At 35.6% G+C, this 20,781-nt stretch overlaps 1 protein-coding gene across 1 annotated transcript; it reads right to left on the bottom strand.

The window, feature by feature from the left end:
• Positions 1 to 7,728: 7,728 nt before the first annotated feature.
• On the bottom strand, positions 7,729 to 20,494 carry LOC116137811 (alanine--tRNA ligase). Its single transcript, XM_031423512.1, has 22 exons — positions 20,179 to 20,494; positions 19,719 to 20,098; positions 18,838 to 18,984; positions 18,485 to 18,637; positions 18,125 to 18,254; positions 17,838 to 17,934; positions 17,410 to 17,530; positions 16,835 to 16,894; positions 16,157 to 16,207; positions 15,986 to 16,081; positions 15,670 to 15,771; positions 12,503 to 12,625; positions 11,567 to 11,710; positions 11,405 to 11,476; positions 11,229 to 11,304; positions 10,273 to 10,415; positions 10,070 to 10,178; positions 9,798 to 9,985; positions 9,295 to 9,384; positions 8,979 to 9,161; positions 8,690 to 8,869; positions 7,729 to 8,060 (listed from the first exon to the last, which is right to left on the bottom strand). The coding sequence occupies exons 1-22, from the start codon at positions 20,477 to 20,479 to the stop codon at positions 7,989 to 7,991; spliced, it is 3,018 nt and encodes a 1,005-aa protein (XP_031279372.1). The 5' UTR covers positions 20,480 to 20,494; the 3' UTR covers positions 7,729 to 7,988.
• Between the last annotated feature and the right edge of the window lie 287 nt (positions 20,495 to 20,781).

Raw genomic sequence — 20,781 nt, 5'->3', positions numbered from 1 at the left:
TGTATATAGGACATTTATTTGTTGTATTTAATGTTGTAATTTAATGTAATTGACACATTTTAGATTTGTACAAAAGCAATTCAGCATTTCTTTCCCTCTTTTGAGTTTGAGTTTATTTAGTATTCTTGTTAAATGACATTAATGTGTTGATGCAATTAGGTTGTCAAATTTAGGAGAAAAGATGGAATTAACATGTGCTGGTGATTTTAGTTTGTCAAAGTTTAGGAGAAAAGCTGGAAAAAATAAGTGTTGTCTATGATTGTTTAAGCAACTATATATATCGCTTAAGCGATCAAGGGTTTTCTATACAGGATCGCTTAAGCCAGATATCGCTTAAGCGATCATGTATCTAGGGTGATCTTGATTCTGCCTTGGAGTTGATCGCTTAAGAGACCAAGGCTAAAAATGAAGAATCGCTTAAACAAAACCATAAATCGCTTAAGCGATCGTGCATCTAGGATGATCTTGATTCTGCCTTGGACTTATTCACTTAAGCAATTGTAAATCACTTAAGCGACCAAGGTTAAACTTGAAGAATCACTTAAGCGATAAATAAATCTCTTAAGTAATCGTGCATCTGGGATGATCTTGATTCTGTCTTGGACTTGATCTCTTAAGCAATCATAAATCGCTTAAGCAACCAAGGCTAAACGTGAAGAATCGCTTAAGCGATTGTGCATTTGGGATGATTTTGATTCTGCCTTAGACTTGATTACTTAAGTGATCGTAAATCGCGTAAGCGACCAAGGCTAAACATGAAGAATCACTTAAGTGATCCTGATTCTGCCTTGAACTTGATCCCTTAAGGGACCAAGTGTAAAAGTGAAGAATCGCTTAAAAAAGAACCTAAATCACTTAAGAGATCGTGGACCTAGGGTGACTTCATTCTGCCTTGGACTTGATCACTTAAGAGATATGCATCGCTTAAGCGACCAAAGGTAAAAGTGAAGAATCGCTTAAGTGATATTGATTCTAGCTTGTATGTGATAGCTTAAGCGACTAAGGCTAAATATACTAGATCGCTTAAGCGAGACTTGAAATTACTTAAGTGATCCAGTATGTTCAGATGATCTTTATTATGCCTTTCACAAGATCGGTTAAGCGATCTACATTATCGCTTAAGTGACAAAGACTTATAAACATCGGGTCACTTAAACGATCCCTTTTTGGAGAATAGATTGTCAACCCCATATTAAGTGACGTTAATGTGAACTTCGGACATTCACAACATCATATGATTATTAAAGTTAGTGTTAAGTGACATCGGTTATTAACACATATTAAGGTCAATTAAGAAGGATTATTTGCAACCTAATTCCATCAACCCATATTAAGGTTACAACCATATGATATATGAATGAATGTCATAGCGCAGTATTATGACACATTAGTAGAAACGTACCTCATTTCACAAATGTGGATGATGTATTTGAGAATGATTATTGTGCTCTTTTTTATTGACCAAAATGCAATCAAATCTTGTACGATGTGGGGGGAATAGATTGAAATAAGCTTGAATTTTGATTGTACGATTAGTTCATTGGACCATTATCTATCTTATGTTAACTGATTTGATTATTTATATCCCTTAATCGATTTTTTTAAACTATATTTTAATTAAACTAATTTTTTTACGTGTGTAGATAAACATGGAAAAGAAATATTAAAGTATAGAATGATTCTATATAATACAAATTTTAATGTTTTTAAAGTACCAAAGTAAATTAGTCTTAATCGTTTAAGCGATGTACGGTTTCGCTTAAGCGATCATGTACGATTTTGCTTAAGCGATCTTGTATATTTAGCCATGGTCGCTTAAGCAATGTATGTTATCACTTAAGTGATCTTGTCAAAGGCAGTATAAAGATCATCTGAATATACTGGATCGCTTAAGCGATTTTAGGTATTGCTTAAGCAATCTAGTATATTTAGCTGTAGTCGCTTAAGTGATCACGTACAAGACAGAATCAAGATCACTTAAGCGACTCTTCACTTTTACCCTTAGTCGCTTAAGCGATGCATGATCGCTTAAAAAATCAAGTCCAAGGCAGAATCAAGTCACCCTAGGTGCACGATCGCTTAAGCAATTCTTCACTTTTATACGTGGTCGCTTAAGTGATCAAGTCCAAGGCAGAATCAAGATCACTTAGGTGATTCTTCACTTTTAGCCTTGGTCGCCTAAGCGGTTTAGGATCGCTTAAGCAATCAAGTGTAAGGCAAAATCAAGATCATCCTAGATGCACAATCGCTTAAGCGATTTATGTATCGCTTAAGCGATTCTTCACGTTTAGCCTTGGTCGCTTAAGCGATTTACGATCACTTAAGAGATCAAATCCAAGGCAAAATCAAAATAATCCCAGATGCACGATTACTTAAGCGATTTATGTATCACCTAAGCGATTCTTCACGTTTAGCCTTGGTCACTTAAGTGATCAAGTCTAAGATAGAATCAAAACCATCCCAAATGCACGATCGCTTAAGTGATTTATGGTTTCACTTAAACGATTCTTCACTTTTAGCCTTGGTCGCTTAAGCGATTTAGGATCGCTTAAGCGACCAAGTCCAAGGTAAAATCAAGATCATCCCAGATGCACGATCGCTTAAGCGATTTAGTATAAAAACTCTTGATCGCTTAAGCGATATATATAGTCGCTTAAACGATCATAGGCAACACTTATTTTTTTCAACTTTTCTCTTGAATTTTGACAAGCTAAAATCACCAACACATATTAATTCCATCTTTTCTCCTAAATTTGACAACCTAATTGCATCAACACATTAATGTCATTTAACAAGAATACTAAATAAACTCAAACTCAAAAGAAGGAAAGAAATACTAAATTGTTTTTGTACAAATCTGAAATGTGTTAATTACATTAAATTACAACATTATATACAACAAATAAATGTCCTATATACACTAAAAATAAAAGCAGCGTTGGCAGCCTCCATCCTTCCTCTTCATCATTCTCTTCAGCCCTTCCCCATCCTCCACAATTATCCAACACACCTTCAGCATCAGTAGCAACCCCTTCATCTTCTTCTACAGCACCCCTTCTGATATTATCCAACCTTGACCTTGGCCTTGGCCACAAAGCATACATAACACCACAACCCAAGTATCGATAGTTTGACGCCTAACAACACCAGTTGATCTAATTCAAGACAATCCAATTAGTCAAGACAACCCAATAAGAAATGTATTTCACATAAACTACAAAACTCTAAGTCCAACTTTCATACCTTTTGATAACAGCATCAACAATGACTTTGATTAGGTTCTTGTTAGTAAAAAAGGATCTATATGCCCATGGAAGCACTCAACAGCCAACTGCTCCTGAAAGTTGTTCATTGTTTCGTCATTCAACCTACCCATGGGGTATTGGTCATGTCGAACTCAATAAATTTCAGTGCATATGGCCCACAATTAGCACTACAATAAAAGGAAGACATTAGCGTTAGAATTAGTTTATAGAACAATTGTATTATGTAAGTTTTATAGAAAATTTCCTCGAGTCATTTATCGGGACGGGAAGGCGCTTGAGTGGCCACTTTCCTGTCCATAGTTCATCACCCAAGTGCTGAAACATCCTGTTGTCGCACAACAGCCGCAGGAACAATATACACAATGGTTGCAACTCCGTCTCTAGCTGCCTCTCTTGACAAATACTTGGGTTACAATCAATGATCTACAACAAGCCCTCCTATAGTACCCAAACGACAGTTATCCAATGTATATCCTTGATGTTCATATACTCTTTTAACGTTTGCCCAATTGTTGCCATATTTGGGCCTTTTCCCCGATACATATTGCATCATCCTCTCATCAAACTGAAAATCATCAAGGACACTATCGATATCATCTGTGGACAATCTTTTCCACTTGCCTCCCCTTGTTGCACCTCCACCGTTGGCCTTTTTTATTAAAGTGTCATATGTAGTTACTAGCCTTTGGCCAAAGGCCACATCGGTGATGGCATAGTGTGGATGCAAAATATCACCATTATTGCTTTGTCGTAGCCTCATAAGTGCCAATACCTTATCAATATGTTGCATCAAATAAAAACAACATGATAAGTATACAATATTTCATAGAAAATATAAGCAAAATAAGGAAAAATAAGGGAAAATATCTCACCGAGTCGTCGAGTCATCTGCCCATTGTCAACATCTTTTCAAACCACTTCCAGAGATAATCCCCGGTCTTGCACTTCACATGCCCATCACTTACAGAATCATTGTAATAGGCATAAAAGAGTTTTTTTCTTTTCCTTATCTATTGGCCTATACAAATCGACCTTTAACTCCTCCGTTTTCACTTGCCCACTTCCTCTGCCTTCCTCCTCACCCTCCTCTATTTTCACTTTCCCACTTCCTCCGCATCCCGCCTCACCCTCCTCTATTTTCACTTTCCCACTTCCTTCGCTTCCCACCTCACCCTCCTCCATTTTCACTTTCCCACTTCCTTCGCGTCCTGCCTAACCCTCCTCCATTTTCACTTTCCCACTTCCTTCGCGTCCTGCCTCACCCTCTTCCATTTTCACTTTCCCACTTCCTCCGCCTTCCACCTTACCCTCCTCCATTTTTGCTTCTCCACTTTCACAGACTTCCTCATTTTTTTTCTTTGTTTTCCTCTTCTTTCCATACGTTATTGCCGTGTAAGGAGATTTTATGTGCTTACTCTTTCGGCTCTCTCTTTTATGCTCATGTTGCATTTCAACTACTTTCAATACCCTACCAACTTCATCCTCCACCATACCAACTTTCTCCTTCACCCTATCAACTTTCTCCTCCACATTTTTCATTCGCTCTTCCATCTTCTCAAACCTCTCATAAACGGTTATTGTAAAACTCTCAAATAGACAGTTTATCAGGTCAACCACCTCATTCTTTCAACCCCAACACCTCGGCAAAGTGGTACTTGTGCCAATTTGCCAATTGGGTGGAGGCGTATGAACCTTTTCATCCTTCTCTTTCCCTTCCTCCCACCGATTGGAGCTTCATCATCCTCAGCCTCAACAACATTCTCAAGTAGTAGTCCTACAGCCGCACTCACATGCGTGACCCCTTCTAGGTCCCGTATTAGGTAGTCTATCCCTTCATCTGCTGCATTATCTAGTGCTCTGAACAATGTAACATATTTCTCTCCTGCTTCACCCTTAGTAGGGGTGAGGAAAGGACAAACGACTCCTTGCAATAAGAAAAAAAAATCAATAAAATTTAAGCTACATTTAAAAGCAAGTGCATATTCAAAAGATTAATCCTTTAATCTTACTAGAGCTGTTTGAATTTGCATGTCTATTTTGTCGTAATCCCAATTGGTACACTTCTCGATGTGCCACTGCAACATCCTAGGAAATTGCGATCATTTATCCGAAGTCTTCTTCTCCCCCCTGCCTTAGCTAGGACAAGAATGGTCTCATACATCTAAACCTACATTGTAAAAAAAAACAGTCCATATCATAATTAAAACATATATAATACAAAAAATATAACAAAAAGCTATTAATATTTACCTGCATTTCCCATAGGAAGCCGAACAAATTGTACGTGCTCGGTTTATTCTTCTTGACAGCTTGGCAATGCTTTATGGCTATGTCTTTTCTACGTGAGGACTCGATGGTTAGCTGAAATGATACCTGTCCCCACGGATAAGCATTAAAGAAGTTCATGTTGCTTGTAAACTTCACCCAATCCATATTTACGGCTTTTGTTGAGCTAGAAGCCATTAAGATCGAATGCATGAACCATACCAGGAACATCTTGAACTTCTCTAAAAATGTATACCTTTCTTCTCCTCTCATCTCCTCTAAATCGCGTCTCATAATAGATGCCTCCCCCAACAACCCCCCCCCCCAAAAAAAAAAAAAAAAAAGCTTTTTAGCCAAGTTATTGACTGCCCTACTCTTCATTATTCTCTCTTTCTCTTCCACATCTGGAAATGCCCCACATCTTAAACTTGTCATCAGGGCAAGTTTCGTTATCCCAAAATGTAGTGGCTTCCTATCCACCACAAACCACGTTTCTTTTTTTTTTTTTTTTTTTTTGGCTTTTAACTAAGTGCAGCAACTTATAATACACTCCTCGCCCCCAGAACATCTTTTTCCAATTTTCTCTGATGTCTGCAAAATGACTAAAACAACTCTCTTTAAATCGGTCCATACCCTTCTTTTGTTCCTCTAAAATCTCTATTATTCTCATAAAAACTTGCCAATTCGACCAAACTATCACCCTTATGGGGAAATACGGTACCCTATTGCTTACAACCTCCAACCCATAGTCTTTATAATTTATGCTTCGAAAAATATGCACAATCGATATAAATTAAAAGGAAAAAAAAAAAAAAACAAAACAACCAATAGGTTGTGAATTTGGGGGATATGGGCTTCGAGGGCATCGGGGAGTGGGTGTTTTTGGCTTTAAGAGGACCGAGGAACCCAATGCAGGCCCTACACAGGTTGTTGCGGCAGGTTCCATGACTGGAGATGGCGGACTGGGCCCCCTATTCTGCCACCTCCTGCCATCCCCAGCCCTTCAACCTCCCTATGGCCTCCCTTGCCTTCCCCCATCCTTTGGAACCCAAACAAAGCCACTCTCCCGATGTTTGCCAACTGCTCGACAAAACGCCACAACCACCGTAATAATAAAACCATCTACATATCCCCCAAATTTGCATATACTAATCAAATTATTCATCAAATTCAAAACCACCAGTAAAAAAATGTACCCTTTCTTCACCGGCGTCCTCCTCCTTGCCTAAATTCTTGCCGGCATCCTCTTCTTCAGAACCATTTTCCGATTCTTCTCTTTGTTCTTGTGTCGCCGTTGTCCCCTCTGCCTCTGGACCACCTTGACTCATTGGATGATCCACCGGAGCATCTTTTTCGACAGCCTTTGAATAACTGCTGTCGTTGGAGTCTAGGATTTGGAGTGGAGTTGAGTTTTCCTTCTCTTTGTGAATATCAACCATGATTTTGTGTAACGAATCTTTAGGATTGAAAATTGGCCAGAAATACGGAACTTTTATTGCCAGAAATCGCAGAGAAATCAAAGGTGTTTCGTCGATCGTTTTTTTGGCTATATTACTCAATTAAGTGATTTTGAAGGAAGGGGGTCATTTTTAATTTTCAAAATTTAAACAAACTTTCGTTAATTATAATATTACCCACATATGTTTAAATCTTTTCAGTTTAACCCATTTTACATGTTTAATGAATCCTAAATGTGCCATGTTAGTTTTTCTAACTTAAAAAAAAAAATTGCAAAATTTTTTTAAAGTTATTTTTTTAAATGCAAACTTGGAAGGTCTGTCGAGTTAAATTTCCTCTATTGATTGGCTAACCCTATTATATATTCCCAGCTAACTTGTTTTCTTAATAATTAATACACCAATAATTACTGAATTAGAACATCTATTTTTATATCTTATTAAATTTAAATTTATATTTATGAAAGACTGCAAGGGTCAATTCTGATGCTGAAAATTGAAAAATTAATCCCACCATCATAAATCAGAAAATGACAGTGATCATTATTTTATACGCTAAATTAGGGATAACTACAATTACTACCAAATAACTTTAACCCTGAAACCTACATTACAGCTCGGATAAGTTTCACTAATGAAGATAAAGAAAGGTTATTGTTTTTTGTTTATCATTTAAACCAATATTATACCCATTTATATTGGAAAAATATAATATTAAATCCTCAAGAACAAACTTTACCAAAAAAAAAAAAACACTTTTAAAAAAGGAATAAGAGCATAACCTTTCTTAATAAATAGATTATATAAGGGGTGAATACAGCACAAGAACATAACCATTTTCATTATAAATTAACCATTACTGCCACTTTCCTGGTTGCAGTAACAACCGTAATCATTTTCTTATATTTGGCTGTTTCCTATTGTGTTTCAGTACATCAACCACAAGTTGATAACAGCAATCTCATATTTCTTGTGGAAACAACACTGGAAAATCTTATGATCATCTCAATTTCATCGATGCAAATGCTGTCGCCAAATCCATGGCCTTGCTCACTTGTGCTGCGTCTGTTCCCTGAAAACCCAAGAACAAAAGAGATCCTTAACTCAACTCTCCAAAGGAGGTATAATACAGAGAGCTTTAAGATGAGTACAGAATTATATTAACAGAGGTGAGGTTAAGATGGTGGCCAAATAGGATAACCAAACAAACCTTTGGGAGCTTTGGGAAGATGGAAGAAGGCAAATCAATGATTGTTAAGGATTTTGTGGGATTGTTCAAAATTAGTTTAGATCGAGCTTGAATTCATGAAATAGGACACCGATTTTACTTTCAATTTAACTTCCAAAATTAAATTGTTTGAATGCAGTCACAAAAAGGAAAAAAAGAACAATTGATTTTCCTGACCACTAACATAGAATGACCTAGAAAAGTTTTCCCATTAAAATAAAAAGAAAATAGCTGCATATAATTTTCATGATATTAGAATCCAACAGTGTGTTTAAGGCTTTCTAAATCATAAAATTGGGTTTGACTTACTTGAACAAAATGGGGTACCAAACTGAAACTTAATCCACAATTTTTCTCTTCAGTCCAATTGGACCAAAACAATTGTTATGACTTGGACAATGGTTTTCATAGCAATAAAAATCAAATTGTCTTGTAATGGCAATTGGCCTGTTGAACATGTGAAAACCACTAACCTGGCCAGAAGCAAGACCACCTTTTCCTTTACCACACCTCCCTTTCAAAGGCTCCAGCGCTGCTGTCAACCACTCTGATACCTCCAACTGCTTTGCCTTGTCTGACTTCTCAGGTACACCCGCACATACCACAGCCTTATTTGTGGTTTCATCTGTACTGAAGACCATAACCGATATTCCCTGTCCATCAACCAGCATCGTCATAACTTGTTTTGAATGAGTACATAAGAAGCACGACTGGAAAATAAATAAAGTAGGTCTTCCACAAAGCAAGAGAAGGCTAACAAACCTTCTGCTCAATGACTTTCAAAACAGCTTCACGAACCGCAGCTGCATCCAAGCCAACCTCAACATGAGAGATGCAGAATGCTTTCCCATCTGAAGCAGCAACTTCAGCCGTCTGAGTTGCAACCTTGACAGCTTTCTGAATATTTTCTTCAGCGATCTTCTTTTGTGCCTTTCTCACTTGATTCTACAGAATAATACAACTCAGCACAATACGTGACAGTAATGGACCCAAACTGCATGGGAACAAAGTGAAACAAACAAACATGACACAGAGAGCTAAGAAGCAGTGTCTTCTTCAGCCTAGCCAGCTAAAATACCTGAAGCAAGGCAATCTTGGCCCTGATATCAGCTTTCTTGGCTGCTGGAATTGCTGCTGCATCTACAGTACTTTTCAAAGAAGCCACTTTCTGTAAAAATTAGCATGGTCAGAAAGAACTGGACTTGTATTAGAACATTCACATAATTTGTCTGGTAAAGAGAAAACATTACAATCAAGATAAACCAAAAACTAAATCTAGCTGGTTGCTCTCTGAGAATTAAATTCAGAAAAAAATTGTTGAAAAGTGATGCAGCCAACAAGTTTCCACTCCATCAGCATCAATATTCTCTATCAATGAATTCATAAGCGTACAAAACAAAGAAAAAATATTCTGGTTTTTCTTTTCCCTAGCTTCTAAAGACTCCTAACAAAACAAATAGTACTTAAAGGGAAGAACTGAGATAACATATGCTGGAATTAAGATTAAAAACCATGAAAGTTTTCGTATGAGGTTACTGCACATCAAAGCCAAAGGAATAAAGAGAGCAGAAAGTAATAGACCTTTTCTAGCAAGCTTCCATCTATCTTTGATGCCTCGTTTACTTCCTGCTCAAGCAAGGATGCCGATTCCATTGCCTTAAAAGCAACATCAGTTGTGACAGCAGTTATTCTTCGGATTCCTTTAGCAATGCCCTCCTCAGATAGAAGAGCAAATGCTTTAGCTTCCCGAGTATTTGATATATGTGTCCCTAAATGTATCAATTAAATCAACTTCAGTGCAAAATTTGAAGCAAGAATCCAGGAAAAAAGCAAACTGATTACAAGATACCAACCTCCACATAATTCTGATGAAATTGATGACCACTCTTGATTGTCTGGATCAGCTAAAAGATCCTCAACCTTTTGACCAATTGCCACAACTCTAACAGGATCAGGATAGACCTGCATCAGAAACAGAATATTTTAAAGAACTGGATTTTGACATACTACAAATCCAGATCCAAAAATAAAAACAACAAAAAAAAGCACTGCCTACCTCTCCAAAAACAGCTCGCAAACCGTTGATACGCTTGGCTTCGGCAAGGGTTGCCTCCTTCGCAAAAACATCTAATTCAGCTTTGATTTGCTCGTTCACAATTGACTCAATTCTTCTCAATTTTTCAGGATCAACTGGCTTGCCTATTGAAAATGGAGCAGCAAAAAACAATTATGAAAAATATATTGTTGCATCCATAGAAAAAGATTCCACTTATGCTCTATATAATTACATTTTGTGAACTTATGATTTGAGTAGGGCCCTCATGCAACCTCCTATTAATGTCACACTTGGATTTGAAAACCAAGTTACCATGAATTTAGGGTCAAATAAATTTATACTTCTTGGCACCATTTAGAAATAACAGGTGATTTTGCAGGTACAAAACTATAATTTCTGTAGTTCCAGCACACTAGAAACATTTCATTACTGTGGAATCTAAATTAAGTAAATTTACAATTTTATAACAAAAAAAGAGTAAGAACATACTAATGTGGACCAGAGTTCGAGCATCATATATACAAAAGAAATCAGTAGCTTAACATCTCCACAGTATGCTCCTATGCAAACAATATCAGTCTTTAGTGGAAGACAGCACCCCACTTACCCAAAATGAAACTAGAAAAAAGTTGGGGAATTTCTCAGTGATCAGCACCCATAATAATGCCCAAAAATGAATTTTGTTCCACAAAAGACAAACAACCTCTAAAGCATCCTCATAAACTCTACATTAATGAATTGAGTCCCAAATTGGTCTTCAATAAACCTACATTTTCTGTTAAAGGTCCCTAATTCTAATGATTTTGAGAATTCCAGTCCGACTAGGATAATATAAGAAGTCTATGAACACCTAATTACTGGAATATTCGGCTATTTGATCTCTATCTCTAAATGTGTGTGTACACACACACACACACACACACACACACACACACACACATATATATACACATTACCATGAGAAAAGTCGAATCTTAATTTTTCAGGAAGAACAATGGATCCTTTTTGATCAACATGGTCACCAAGTACTTCCTGCAGATAATTATTGAGAAAATTGAGAAGCATAAACTGATTTTAAAATAATGATATAAGAAGTTTGCGAGTCCACAATGACTGGTAGTTTAAACATTACCCTAAGAGCAAAGTTTAACATATGTGTGCAAGTATGATTAGGGGCAACGAGCGTTCTCCTTTCATAGTCAACCTGCATGATAAAAAAAAAGAGCTAAAAAGAGACAAACATAAAAAATAACAAGATTAATAATAGGAGGAATTTGTACAGTGGAGAGCTTACCTTGCATGTTACTTTATCACCCACAGAGAATCTGCCACTTTCTCCACTAAAAGAACCAATATGAAGAATAAAACCTCCGAAAATTTGAACATTACATACTTGGAATGAGCCAAAGGGACCTTCCAATGATCCAGTGTCAAAAATCTATAACCAGAAAAAATAATGTTGAATGCATGTCACAAACGACCAAAAGAAAAAGGGAAATTGAGAAAAATAGCATAGCAATCATTAAGGGTCAAATCATGATTATGTAACTGAAGTAAACACAAAGTTTCAGCATTTTACTGTCAAGGAACCTTCTATCCTTCTATAGACTCTGTGTGTTAGATTAAGAGTAACAGCATCCATCTGGAAGATTATATTAAAATCACAATAACAAGTTATGCATCACTCCTCTTCCACTTTAGGTGTCCAATTTGGCTACATACAGAAGACTGTGCCCTAGGCCATTAACCTATTAAACAAGATTAATGGCTCAAACTCACCATTGGACTTTAAAAAAGCAAGCCATTATATTACAATCACAATAACAAGTTATACATCCCTCCCCCTCCACTTAAGGTGTACTATTAGTGACATGCAGCAGACTGTCCCCTAGGCCACTAACCTATTAAAGAAGACTAATTGCTCAAACTCACCGAAGGGCTTCAAAGAAAGAGCAAGACAATTTTGTTTTAGAAAATCTTTAGTTTTCTGAAAAAAATTTGTTGTAAGATCAGTTGAAGCAAGTGAACTTCCCTATAAGAAGTTCAAACACATTAGATGCAATAAAGAGCCTCTCTAAAAACCTAAAAAATACCCACTCGACTACAATATAACAAAGACCTAATAACCCGTGAATGTCTCTTCAGTTAGATTCTCTCTCCATTTAAATTTAAACATACACAGCATAAGGTACAAGTAGCCAATGAAAATCAAGAAAGAGGTGCAGTGTACCTGACCACCTTGCTCAGCATAGAAACTTGTGGATTCCAAGAGAATACCAATTTCATTGCCACAAGCCGCACTTTCTATGAACTCTGAACCAGTATAGATAGCTTTTATCACAGTTGCATGGTCCTGAAATGAAATAGATAGCTTAAGAAAATCAGCATAACATGCAACAGTCGAATCGCAAAAAGGGAAAAGAGTAATAACTGTATATTAAAGCATTTTATAATACCAATAAGTGGAAAAAAAAAAAAAAAAAGATGGATACTACAGAAGGAGAAAATAAAAGAATTGTTCGAGATCTACACTTTTCTAACAAACTCCAATCAGCATTATCTCAAAGAAGGGAACATAACGTATACTTTTGAAAACTAGACACACCAGGAAACATTGTGACTCCTTGAAGATTCCATTTGTAAAACTAGAAACCAAAGTTGTTTAAAAGAAGATATAAAATGGTATTTCTAATTAAGGATCTATCAAGAAGTTCAGATGTCACATACAGTTCAGCAAGAAAACAAACTTAACATTGTACAACCATCCTAGAATAGTTTCTTTTGCTAAGAGACAAAAATTTTGTATCAAGAAGAAAGGATACAAAAAAATGGACAAGCTGTCCTAAAACCCATACAAAGAATTGTTTCTTCTAATCATGAATCTAGAAAAGCCAATTTTATCCTTGTAAAACCATGGTATAAACCAAACTCACTATAACAATGTAATTCAGCATATTATATCTGATAAGAGTGGTATACTAACCTGGAACCAAATAAACTTGAAGGAATCATCTGTTGCAGAAACTCCTCTCTTGTGCAATGCAGAGGTAGCATCAGCATCCATGACAATGGCACCACCAGCTTGCTGGCAAAAAATTGATATGAGCACAAAGGTGACGAGCTGCCTTAATGCAAAATAATTTTCCTTCATTTCTGTAACATTTTTTGTCACTTATTCATATCATTTCCTTTTTCTTATCAGTTATTTTGAACTGAAGGACAGCTTTTCAGCAAGTAATTGTAGTTTCTAGTTCCCGTGTTGACTCATTATATATATATAAAACAAAGTACCCTAATACCTTATTCTGAGCACTCCTTGATCTTTCACGTGCCTCATCCATAGCTTTATCAAAACCCTCCTTGTCAACCAGTAAACCTCTTTCTTCTGCCATCAACTGGCATACGAAAAGCATTAGAAGGCGAAGGAACATAGGTGAATGTTTAAAACATAAAGAAAGCAATAAATGTACCTGAGTTAGATCTAATGGGAATCCATATGTGTCCCACAAGATAAATGCATCCTGCAACCATAAGTCAAAGATTTGAAGACATCAACAGGTAAAAACAATCAGGGTAATTCTTACCCTAAACAAAAATTTTAAATCTCTTAATCATTTAGAAGTAAAGAATACAAAGAAAAATTGTCTATTCCAAATAGAAATATACTGTAGACCCTTTTTGCAGATAATTTCATTCATTTGAAGACATTTTGTCTTCTTTTCAAGATTGACATTCGCAATTACCTTGGTTCAGACAGAAAGAAAAGAAATATAATTTAATATTGCAGCGGGTGCAACAATGACTTAGTACTGCACATAAAATCAGGAAACAGATAAAACAATGTACAGTGGGGGTTGTGTGAGGTATTTCGGGTAGGAAGGGGTGATATACCAAGCCTAAGTTAAAGAAATGTTTTTTTAAATATCAAGTGACAGCGGCATCACAGAACTAGTGGAAGAGATAAACCAACGGCTAATACTCAATAATTGATTCCTAACTAGGACTAAATAATGCTGGTAGTGGAGAAAAGTTATTTCATCAACAACTGCACAACGCAATAAAAAAGTATGCGGTCACCAAAGATATGACAACGATGGGAAGAAATATATATTTTTTAAGGGATACAAAATAAGTAATAATATACTTGCCTGCCCACTCAAAACTTTCCCCTGAACATCCTGAGCAGCCTTCTTAAATTTTTCAATTCCCTGAATGAAAATTGGCATCAGTCACTCTATAAAACAAGGTTTTGTAATATCTTCCACTGGAGAAAGCAATGCACGTTATCAAAAGACATAGAACCAGATCATGCCTACAAATTTTCAAAATTGAATTAATACATTTCACCAATACAAATCCACATTTTAGCCAGAAACATTGTTCAAACACTATCACAGAAAGATAAAAGGAAGAACAAAATCAGTTAATTTTCTAGCACATTCATAGGAATTATCATGCTTGAACTCTAAACATCAGTTAACTTCACAGAATTGTACAACTAAATTCATTATTTGGTGAATTCAGATAAAGATATATGGACTTATCACTACAAAAGTTAAATATCAATATCATACAGAATTGATTTGAATTTTTTATCAATCAAGAAAGCATGGGCAAATGATACAGTACAAAACAAGTTAACTCCTTAAAAAAAATCAATGATATAGATTACAAATCAATGCAAAGATATGAAAACTGTAGAATATACAACGCTNTTCTATGAACTCTGAACCAGTATAGATAGCTTTTATCACAGTTGCATGGTCCTGAAATGAAATAGATAGCTTAAGAAAATCAGCATAACATGCAACAGTCGAATCGCAAAAAGGGAAAAGAGTAATAACTGTATATTAAAGCATTTTATAATACCAATAAGTGGAAAAAAAAAAAAAAAAAAGATGGATACTACAGAAGGAGAAAATAAAAGAATTGTTCGAGATCTACACTTTTCTAACAAACTCCAATCAGCATTATCTCAAAGAAGGGAACATAACGTATACTTTTGAAAACTAGACACACCAGGAAACATTGTGACTCCTTGAAGATTCCATTTGTAAAACTAGAAACCAAAGTTGTTTAAAAGAAGATATAAAATGGTATTTCTAATTAAGGATCTATCAAGAAGTTCAGATGTCACATACAGTTCAGCAAGAAAACAAACTTAACATTGTACAACCATCCTAGAATAGTTTCTTTTGCTAAGAGACAAAAATTTTGTATCAAGAAGAAAGGATACAAAAAAATGGACAAGCTGTCCTAAAACCCATACAAAGAATTGTTTCTTCTAATCATGAATCTAGAAAAGCCAATTTTATCCTTGTAAAACCATGGTATAAACCAAACTCACTATAACAATGTAATTCAGCATATTATATCTGATAAGAGTGGTATACTAACCTGGAACCAAATAAACTTGAAGGAATCATCTGTTGCAGAAACTCCTCTCTTGTGCAATGCAGAGGTAGCATCAGCATCCATGACAATGGCACCACCAGCTTGCTGGCAAAAAATTGATATGAGCACAAAGGTGACGAGCTGCCTTAATGCAAAATAATTTTCCTTCATTTCTGTAACATTTTTTGTCACTTATTCATATCATTTCCTTTTTCTTATCAGTTATTTTGAACTGAAGGACAGCTTTTCAGCAAGTAATTGTAGTTTCTAGTTCCCGTGTTGACTCATTATATATATATAAAACAAAGTACCCTAATACCTTATTCTGAGCACTCCTTGATCTTTCACGTGCCTCATCCATAGCTTTATCAAAACCCTCCTTGTCAACCAGTAAACCTCTTTCTTCTGCCATCAACTGGCATACGAAAAGCATTAGAAGGCGAAGGAACATAGGTGAATGTTTAAAACATAAAGAAAGCAATAAATGTACCTGAGTTAGATCTAATGGGAATCCATATGTGTCCCACAAGATAAATGCATCCTGCAACCATAAGTCAAAGATTTGAAGACATCAACAGGTAAAAACAATCAGGGTAATTCTTACCCTAAACAAAAATTTTAAATCTCTTAATCATTTAGAAGTAAAGAATACAAAGAAAAATTGTCTATTCCAAATAGAAATATACTGTAGACCCTTTTTGCAGATAATTTCATTCATTTGAAGACATTTTGTCTTCTTTTCAAGATTGACATTCGCAATTACCTTGGTTCAGACAGAAAGAAAAGAAATATAATTTAATATTGCAGCGGGTGCAACAATGACTTAGTACTGCACATAAAATCAGGAAACAGATAAAACAATGTACAGTGGGGGTTGTGTGAGGTATTTCGGGTAGGAAGGGGTGATATACCAAGCCTAAGTTAAAGAAATGTTTTTTTAAATATCAAGTGACAGCGGCATCACAGAACTAGTGGAAGAGATAAACCAACGGCTAATACTCAATAATTGATTCCTAACTAGGACTAAATAATGCTGGTAGTGGAGAAAAGTTATTTCATCAACAACTGCACAACGCAATAAAAAAGTATGCGGTCACCAAAGATATGACAACGATGGGAAGAAATATATATTTTTTAAGGGATACAAAATAAGTAATAATATACTTGCCTGCCCACTCAAAACTTTCCCCTGAACATCCTGAGCAGCCTTCTTAAATTTTTCAATTCCCTGAATGAAAATTGGCATCAGTCACTCTATAAAACAAGGTTTTGTAATATCTTCCACTGGAGAAAGCAATGCACGTTATCAAAAGACATAGCACCAGATCATGCCTACAAATTTTCAAAATTGAATTAATACATTTCACCAATACAAATCCACATTTTAGCCAGAAACATTGTTCAAACACTATCACAGAAAGATAAAAGGAAGAACAAAATCAGTTAATTTTCTAGCACATTCATAGGAATTATCATGCTTAAACTCTAAACATCAGTTAACTTCACAGAATTGTACAACTAAATTCATTATTTGGTGAATTCAGATAAAGATATATGGACTTATCACTACAAAAGTTAAACATCAATATCATACAGAATTGATTTGAATTTTTTATCAATCAAGAAAGCATGGGCAAATGATGAAGTACACAACAAGTTAACTCCTTAAAAAAAATCAATGATATAGATTACAAATCAATGCAAAGATATGAAAACTGTAGAATATACAACACTCATGCTTACTTTAAGCAAAGTCTTGCCAAAACTAGCTTCTTCTGCAGCAATGATATCCCTAATGTGAGCTTCATGTTGCTTCAGTTCTGGAAAAACATCACCCATCACTCTTACGACAACATTAACAAGCCTGCATTTAACACAGAAATTATCAATTATAGTGAAACAGTGGACAGGAAAACAAGATATATATGTTCAGATTGTACCAAGAAATCACAGTATGTGGAGATTAGAGGACAAATAACAAAACTCCAACAGTTTTGAGAACTACTGAGTTGCCAATACTAAAAGCTAACCTTTGACTTTAATTAATTCCACTCTCAGACTAGGATAATATAAATAGATAATTTGCATAATTCTATCTCATTTCTACTCACAATTTTAAATTAAAATTTTTCAATTTGGTATATAAGTTAAAAGCATATAGTCCGGCCTACCCATTGAAAAATCCTTCTTGAGCTTTTAGAACCTCAGTTCCATATCGAACAGCTCGACGAAGAATACGCCTTAGAACATATTCACGACCCTCATTGCCTACAAAGGAAACATAAATATCAGACGTGATATTTGAAAAGTTCAACATAGCCAACACGCAAAGGAAAGATAAATTAAAGCAAATAGTCTTCAGTTTAACCAGTAAGCAAGAACACAGCTCTCTAAACTAGAAGAATCATACAACTAGATAAAAACAAGCAAACATGAATCTCAACGTTCACAAATCTACCTGGACAAGAACCATCAGCAATAGCAAATGAGAGAGTTCTAATATGATCAGCTACAACCCTATATGCCATATCAACCTTGTCTACATCATCTGCTCCAACTTTTCCTGAATATGGACGAGCACCTGTTGCCTACAAGAAGGAAAAAGGAATTGCAGAGAATGAGATAAACAGAAATCCACAATTCAAGCATATGTATAATAAAAGTACTCAACAATTTATTTTAAAAGAATAAACAACGACATTTTTTATCCTAGAAACACAATAAAAGCAGCTTTACAATGAAGCAACAATCTTAAGGAAAAACCTTGAAGTCTTACAGTAAAAATTAAAAACCAAGTCATAAATATCCATCATCTTACTTGTTGAATAGCATCAAAGATGGGCAAGAATACATCAGTATCATAGTTGCTCATCTTGTTCTGAAGTATGGATGTCAATCTTTCAAAACCCATTCCAGTGTCAACATGCTTAGCAGGCAAAGGTTTTAAGGAGCCATCACTTTCTCTGTTGAACTGTAGGACCAAAAAAAAAAAAAAAAAAACCACCAATAAAAAATCCAATTGCTAAACATCATACAGATATCCAGAGAGAAGTCAACGGATGTGCAAATGTTATCCTTCTTGCCATGTGAGCAGAAACCAGCAAATAGAAATGCCAAGCACATATCATCATCATTAATGTTTGACCAAATTCCAAGTTCTTAATATTATACCTGAATAAAGACAAGGTTCCATATCTCGATGCATGTAGGATCGTCATTATTAACCAATGATGCAGCATCGCGGTTACCAATTCTATCAAAGTGAATTTCAGTGCAAGGCCCACAAGGACCAGTATCACCCATCTCCCAAAAATTATCCTTCATTAAAGAAAAAAAGAAAAACAAAACCAATTTAGATATTGCATTTGCACCAACATGACAAAATAACAGAAAAACCAAAAATTGAAACCCAAATTAATCATCGAATATTATGTTTGCATTGCAGCAGATAAAAAAGAAAAAGGGTGAACTGCTATGGACAGCATATCATATCAAGAATATTTTGAAAGAAGCTATTGAGATAAAATCTGAACTGAAGTATATAAAGCAAACATGGTAGTGGAAGTGAATATGTCTATCTATTGGATAAATTATAGATTCCATTCACCTCAATAGCATTGAAATACATAACAATAAACTTTTGTCATGATGAGTCTGTTAAATGAACCTTAATAGTTCGTATGTCAGAATAATTTACATGAGCAAGAGCTAAATTTGAGACTCTTTTCTGTTTCTTTACCAAGCAAGTCACATGTTTCCTTTCCTGTGCTAAACTTAACCTCAGTTCTTTGCTCGAGTAACAATCAGACCTTTAATCTCACATAACATTAAAATTTTAAAACTATAACTATGATGCATAGTTATGTAAGGGTGGCATGCAGCTCGGCATGCTCAAGTGATATTTTACAGGCACCCAATTACTTATGGTACAAGTCATTTAACTGAGTGAATAATTTTTTCCCTCGTAATTATTTTTAAAAAAAAAAATGACTAACACTTTAAAGAAATAAATAAAGTTTCTAATATTACAAAGTAGACAAAAATAAAAATACCTTACAACCAAAAGGCAGAACACGACTAGGAGGTAGAAACTTGAGCCAAATCTGTCTAGCTTCAGTATCAGGCACAAGACCCGCGCTCTCATCTCCACCAAAATAAGTAGCATAAATTCGATCACTAGGTAGCCTATAAACTTTTGTAAGAAGCTCCCAAGCCCATTCAATAGCTTCTTGCTTAAAATAGTCACCAAATGACCAGTTTCCCAACATTTCAAAGAAAGTATGATGGTAAGTATCCTTCCCTACATCATCCAAATCATTGTGCTTCCCACCCGCGCGAATACACTTCTGTGTGTTACACGCACGTGTTAGCTTACTCAATTGAGTGTTCGGATCCGCCGTCCCAAGAAAAATCGGCTTGTACTGGTTCATGCCTGTCGAGTATCAATTCAATTATATTTCAATTCAAATCCGAAACAAAAACAAAATTTAAATAAAATATAATTAATTATACCGGCATTAGCGAACAAGAGAGTTGGATCACTGAGAGGCACGACGGGGCTGGATTTCCAGTAAACGTGATTCTTGTCTTCGAAGAATTTGATGAAGGTGTCGCGGACTTTAGTGGCCGGCCACTCGAGCTGTTGAGGATCGACGCCTGGCATGGCGAAGGCTGAAAATGAAGAAGCGGAGGAACGGAGAGTGAAGAAGCGAGAGCTGAGTGAGTGATGGTTGAAGAAAACCCTAGCCGCCACCAGAGAAGTTGGAAGAAGAAGAGATGCTGATTCTGATGTCTTAAGGAAGAGGCTTCTCATTCATTTTTTTAGTTTTAACGCTAATGCTAATCCCTTTTTCTTATATGCCTATGCTGATGCCCCGTTCGCCAATCTGTTCTTGCTCGTATCCGCTTTTTTTCTGGTATCAGTATTTTCTTTATTTTATTTAGATATTTGTATTTGTATTTTTTTTTTTTTTTTTTTTTTTTGAGGGAGAATAATTCAAATATTTTATAAAATAATAGAGCACCAAAAAATCTTTTTTATTTTGTAGTTTCAAAGTATTTAGAGGTTAGTTGAACTGTAAGCAAACTGGTTTGAACAACACTTTCATAAAAAAA

Source organism: Pistacia vera, unplaced genomic scaffold (genome assembly GCF_008641045.1).
Source record: "Pistacia vera cultivar Batoury unplaced genomic scaffold, PisVer_v2 Contig334, whole genome shotgun sequence".
Lineage (NCBI taxonomy): Eukaryota > Viridiplantae > Streptophyta > Magnoliopsida > Sapindales > Anacardiaceae > Pistacia > Pistacia vera.
This window is presented reverse-complemented; position numbering and strand designations above follow the sequence as displayed.